The 6,041-nt window shown below is 33.8% G+C and overlaps 1 protein-coding gene across 2 annotated transcripts; it reads left to right on the top strand.

The window, feature by feature from the left end:
• Positions 1–6,041, top strand: LOC120254552 (putative rRNA methyltransferase YlbH). 2 transcript variants are annotated; one of them, XR_005534657.1, is made up of 9 exons: positions 1–296; positions 373–480; positions 904–1,008; positions 1,168–1,275; positions 2,528–2,666; positions 3,585–3,700; positions 3,785–3,841; positions 5,535–5,673; positions 5,819–6,039. XR_005534657.1 is itself a non-coding variant. In XM_039262646.1 (8 exons), the coding sequence occupies exons 1-8, from the start codon at positions 27–29 to the stop codon at positions 5,613–5,615; spliced, it is 984 nt and encodes a 327-aa protein (XP_039118580.1). In that variant the 5' UTR covers positions 1–26; the 3' UTR covers positions 5,616–6,041. The 2 variants fall into 2 exon arrangements, 1 of the variants encoding a protein (XP_039118580.1); XM_039262646.1 differs by having other exon boundaries at positions 5,535–6,041.

The following is a 6,041-nucleotide window of genomic DNA, read 5'->3' as shown; positions in this document are numbered from 1 at the left end:
TATCCTGAAACCTTGTTAGCCTATCAATGGCGCTCCCCTGTGCTCCGTCTCTATGCTCTTCTACTCACCCTCCCTCATCCCTCTCCTCTCTGTGCCATCACCCCACTGATGCTTCTCTTCACATTCTCCAGCCCTCATGTTCTCCTCCCTGCTGCTCTTTCCTCTCCATTTCCAGCAGCAAGCACCTGCATTCCCGTATCCATGCCTTCAAGGGGGAGGAGAGGAAGCGAGAGATCCTTGAAAACTACGGTCTTGATCCTTCAGAGTTCCTCCCTGAGGCTTCTCATCCACAAAAGGTATGGTTTTGATTCCTCCGCTTTGTGTTTTTCTTTTTGATCTTTTGTTTTGCTTGAGAAAGTGAGCTTTTTGCAGACTAGGAGGAGTAGGATGGAGGCGGAGAAAGCTGGGAAAGGAAGGCGAGCGCCACCTCAGCCTGCTGAAACCCCAGATCCTCCCAGAACTACACATAGATTGCTTCAGGTTGTGTTTCTTTGTTTGATTTCTTTTTTAGTTTTTTTTTCCTGCTCTGTGAATGAGAAGTTGTACCTCTCCTTTACATTATGAAGAAAAGAAAATTTTTTATTATTAGTTGATTGCCTGGTTTGATGTGATTAGCTAATTTGAGTGATGGTATTGACTATTTTGATTGTACCGATAATGATGCCAGGAAATCTTTCACCTTTGATTTTTGTCCCCAAATTTTTCTTCAATAGAAGGATGAAGTTTGATGAGCATTTGTACCTTCTCCATGATTTGGAAAATAGCCAGAAGAGATAGAATGCTCTTGTACATGTTTTCTATATGTAATTATTTTCGCATATTTTTAACATCTGGTTTATTAATGCTTGTTTGTATCATGACCATCAATTTTGTTGTTCAAATTCAAATTCATCTGATGTCCAGGTCTTAGGTGGAACAGCTCGTAGAAGAAAATTACTCTCACCAAAGGGCATGGATGTTCGCCCAATGATGGAAGTAGTAAAGGGAGCGGCTTTTGGTATTCTGCAGGTAATGATATTGTTTACCTTCAATCTTTTGATAATGTCTGAGAATTTTGTGCCACAACTAATAATAGCTAATTTGTCATAATTAGGTGGAATTGTTAATTCATAACATTTAAGTGATTGATTTGACATTTTGTGGTAATTGCTTAAATGTTTTTCTCAGGTGGCTGGTGGTTGTCCTGCATCATTAAGGCCTGGTGGGCGCTGGTTAGATTTATATAGTGGCACTGGATCTGTTGGAATTGAAGCGATCAGCAGAGGGTGTTCAGAGGTGTTTCTCACATTCAAATGTACTTCCCATTATGTTAAGTTTAGATTTTCTTTGGTTAGAATTTTGTTGTTATCATGTATTATTTCGTAATTAACTCAAGCCTCTATATATTCCATATCCTGATGATTGATTGAAGTGAATTGGATACCATGCAGTTCTGTTACAATGTTTTACTCGATGAGATATGCTCCTCGCATATATAAGTAGTATGAGTTGTTCAGGACATTGGTAATGACTGCATGCAACAACTTAATCTATTTGTTAGTTTGAACTTATAATTGGCTGATCTTGAAAAATATCCTACACACCATTGTGTACTTTACTTGGTTATAATCTATTATAGTTTTTTTAGATTTGTACTTAGAATATACTTTGCATGTTGAATATTGTTTCTGTTGCGTGTCATGACCTGTCAAATTGCACCATCATGCCTACTGTTTCGTTTTAGCCTCCGTGAGAATTATAACTAAAGGTCTCAGCTTGATTACAAAAAAATTACCAACTACCATGGATTCTAGAAAAAGTAGTTTGAGTAGCTGGATAGTTTTTTGAAGTACATATACATGTACAAGCCCTGAATGAATATTCCCTCTTCTATTCTATAATTTGTTAAGCATATAAGTTTTAGATAATTTAAATTTGTTAAAAGTTTTTAAATGAACTAAGCATAGATTTTTGTCTTGTGGTGATGATATTTGTTTAGTGTGTTTTGTCCACTGCTTAGGTATATCACACAGATTAAAGTCTTAAACAATTTTTGCTTCAAAGTTGTATTTACAATTTGCCTGAGAAGGAATGCTGGCGGGCTTTGATAATCAAAATGAAGGTTTGATGTTCCATGTCATGTTCTGATACCAAGCCTTTTCCCCATTACATTTGGTTACATGCCCTATAACATCGTGATGCTACTGGGATAGAGATCTATATTGCTCTATTGCAATTAATTTTCATTCTAAGATGATTTTTTTCCTTATAATTGAGGTTCCGTTTATTTGTTTTCATCTTGAAATTCTGATTTAAAGCTTATCAGTTAAAATTGTGCTAATGCAATTTCTATTCCTCAGTAACCAACAGAAGAACACATAATAATATGATGTAAATCTTGTATGCAATTTCAAATGTTCTCCTGGTACCAAAATTCTGAAGTGATTTTTTAGACAAATTTTTTCTGTCTAATTTAATCACATTAAACTTATAATTGAGCTTCTTTATCTGTTGATATGATTTTTAGCATGTAATTTCTCTATTCCAGGTACACTTTGTCGAGATGGATCCTTGGGTTGTTTCTGAAGTATTGAGACCAAACTTAGAGTGTACTGGATTTGTGGATAATTCAGTCATTCATACAATGCGTGTAGAAAGCTTTTTGAAACAAGCTGAAGAATCTAAAGGTATTTATGCTTCTCGATCTGATTTTATATGATTTTGGTTTATTTTACACCAAGGATATATATCCAATGAACCAATCTGCCAACATAATTTCAGACCTAAGTGCATTGATGGATTTTGTCCCGATTCTTATTTGAAGTCTTGTGGTGGTAGAGGTGGAGCCTTAGTACTCTGTTCTTAAAACATTCTAGAGAAAAATTGAATTGTTGGCTTTTTATAATTTCACTTTTTTTAATCATTTTGGAAATTTGAAATTTCTTGTCAAAACTTTTCATTTTTTGCTTACAGAAGGAAAATTATTGTGCACTGTGTGGGTATCCTTATAGCTTTTGGACCCAGCTTAAGTAATAGAAAAATTGTTTCCAACTCACGTACAACTTTTCTATCTTCCTTCAGATTGCCATTGGTTTTATTTTATTTTTTCTTTTTCTGTTTGAACTTTTTCTCCTGAATGTTTATCAAGTTCTGAGCTATCTATTTAGTAACTAATGGGAACTTATTTTTATCGTTGGTTTCTATCTATCCGGTTTTTAATTAGAGAGATCTTAGTGTTTGTTCTTGTTTGTAGCAAAACTTTTCTTCCTTTCTTTACTTGATAGTAACAGGAATTTGGGCATTGTGCAAATATATATTCCAAATTATTATTTGTGCACATGTCCATAGTTGAAATGACCAGTTCAAGAATGATCAAAAGAGTGAGGCATAGCTTGACTGATCTAGAATTTTGAAGTAAATATGAAATGCTCCATGATTGCTCTTTTTTCTATTATCTCACATTTCTTTATCTTCTTCCTGCTGCATGGCCCCAATAATTTCTTCTTTTAAAAGTATATTTAGAATCTCAAGAATTCTTTTTTTTAGTTTGTACTCTTTATTTGTGGATAATGTTTTTAGAGATATTAACAACTGTCCTCTTTCAGGTATGGACAAATCATTCGATTATGTCAGTGTTACTCCTCCCTATACGGCAGTTGATTATGCTATATTGATGGCACAACTTGAGAATTCACCTGTTATAGGAGAAGATAGCTTCATTGTGAGTTTCACAGACCTTGAAATTGAAAATATTTATTCTATTTGTTAATACAGTTAAGCTAATTATCTTGTTGCTACTTGCTAGCTTGTGGAGTACCCCCTAAAGACCAGTTTATTGGAATCTCATGGCCATCTCGTAAAGGTTCTACTCTTTTAAACTCATGCAAATCTATTTTTATATTTCTTTGTCATTAAAATTTAAATACTATATTTATACTCTTAATTTTATTAGGGAAATACTAATGAAGATTGGAAAAACAATTGGCCAAAACCAAGATTGGTTGGATGTATGATTTTAGTGAATAGAAACTCCATAAGTGAAAACTTGCCAATAGAAGAAGCAATCAGTAGTACTGTAACACAGAAAAATTGTTACCTGTCAACGAGTCTTTCAAATTCTATTCAACCATTGTTCTAGATTACTGCAAACAATGGGAAACAAGGAATTAAACCTCAAATGAAGGACAGAGAAAATCCCCGAGGGTTTCAATGGTGTCGGCCAAAGAAAGATAAAATTCACTGCACAATCAAGAAAATTCATCTTTCGCATCAATTAATAGATACTCATACATGATTGCAAAGGAAGCTTTAGAAACCTAGAAAACAGAAGAAAAAAAAAGTGTCTAAACAAACCTTTATTTAACTTCAAGTAAAAATAAGCATGAAACCCCTGTTAACATAAGAACCCTAATTAGGCAAATAATTCTAGTAAATAAACTCCAACACTAGTAGGACAAAGGCTTCTTTCAACAATAAATCTCCAAGTTTTAAGAATGATTCGAAGTCTTGTCAAATTTAGACTCTTCAAAGAAGGAAAGAATAAATATTAATGTATGTTCCGTCATCAAATATTAGTCTAAATTTGTAATTCTCTTCGACATTTTTTGCTTTGATAGAATTATTACGCATCAATTGTATTGTACTTCCTTAGTATTTTATGAGTTCAGAATTTTGTGGCACATAATTGGTCAACTTAGATATGCAAATCATATGCATGCAGTGATATCTGCAAAGGTGGCAGTTAAGTTGAACTATAATCTTTTGATTGATGTAATAGTTCTTTAATATCTGTTGCCTTTGCTTCCTGAAGAGCCATGTAACACATTGGCAAGCAACAATCTTGGAATTCCATATATAGACTTGGATTAACCCTAAATCTTGAATTAGGTGAGTGACCTTGATGATTAGGACAGATCACATGCTCAAACTTTACTTGATGAAATAGTTTAGAACAATATTTCAAAATACATATAGATTAAGAGGTGAAAAGGTAAGTGATGAAAGCAACCATCATTCAAGTTGTAAGAATAAATGCGGGTTTTTTTAATGTGTATCTTGTAGAATTTCTACATGATGAATGTTGACAAGTTGTGTACTGTAGAAATCTTTTAAGGGCAATGGATTGTTATTGTTGCACCTCAATATAAAATCCCATTAACTTGTCTTGTTGATTTTCCCATTTTGCTTTTGATGGAATGTTTAGCTTAGTTTTAAATTTTTTTAGGTTTTCACTTGACAATCTCATCTTGGATTTGCTTTTGAATACCAACTTGCCATGTTGGCTCAATAAATTTTGATTGTTTTACATTCTAACATCCGGGAGTTTCCGGTACATGTTTCCCGATAGAATGTCCCAACAATGTACATTGATAAAAAAATTCCACATGAAAACTTTTTGGCGCCCTCAATTGCCCTTTTCTTGATTACTTATGTAATTAACCAAGAATGTTAAATTCTTGATTGTTAGATTTTTGCAACAGAATGTTTTGTGGAAAAAGAAATCACTCAACTATTTTACTGTTGACATCATACATCCTTATGAATGATATATGCAGATAGCTGATCGGCGGTTCGGGAGGACAAATTTGGCCGTGTACGGTCCCGTATGGGCACAAAAGAAGAAGAAATCAAAATAGCATCAGTTCCCCTCCACCCGATCTCACTTCAAAACAAAAACAAGCTTCATCTAAGAGGGTATATATCATCTATACAAAACGAATGAATTAATTGGAGATAAATGATCTGAAAAATAGTAATTCGTGCCTGAATTATCCACGGCAACTTCATAATGTTTTCAACGAGTAGGCTGTATTGTTAATCTCTGTTTTCTTCTCGGCAGAGCTGCCATTGATGGATGTTCAAAGATGTTTTGCAGAATGAATATCAGCATTGAAGAATATCATTAAGTTTTCCAGAAAGGCTCTAATATCATCAGGTTTGATCCTCTCATAAAAAAAAAATCTAATGAGTTTCTTTTTTTTTTGTCTTTTTAATGCTGTAATTGATTCAGATTCAACGTTGATTTTTCACTATTTGTTTTCATTGGTTTTCATATTAAGCGT

This window comes from Dioscorea cayenensis, unplaced genomic scaffold (assembly GCF_009730915.1).
Source record: "Dioscorea cayenensis subsp. rotundata cultivar TDr96_F1 unplaced genomic scaffold, TDr96_F1_v2_PseudoChromosome.rev07_lg8_w22 25.fasta BLBR01000490.1, whole genome shotgun sequence".
Classification (NCBI taxonomy): domain Eukaryota; kingdom Viridiplantae; phylum Streptophyta; class Magnoliopsida; order Dioscoreales; family Dioscoreaceae; genus Dioscorea; species Dioscorea cayenensis.
The sequence above is the reverse complement of the archived record's forward strand: the minus strand, read 5'-3'. Positions and strand labels throughout refer to the sequence as shown.

Bases quoted from the DNA above. Each gene is read 5' to 3' on its own strand.
- LOC120254552 (XM_039262646.1), top strand. From the start codon at position 27: ATGGCGCTCCCCTGTGCTCCGTCTCTATGCTCTTCTACTCACCCTCCC. The intron at 297-372 runs GTATGGTTTTGA...AGCTTTTTGCAG, and splicing joins AGGCTTCTCATCCACAAAAG to ACTAGGAGGAGTAGGATGGA. The intron at 481-903 runs GTTGTGTTTCTT...TCTGATGTCCAG, and splicing joins CTACACATAGATTGCTTCAG to GTCTTAGGTGGAACAGCTCG.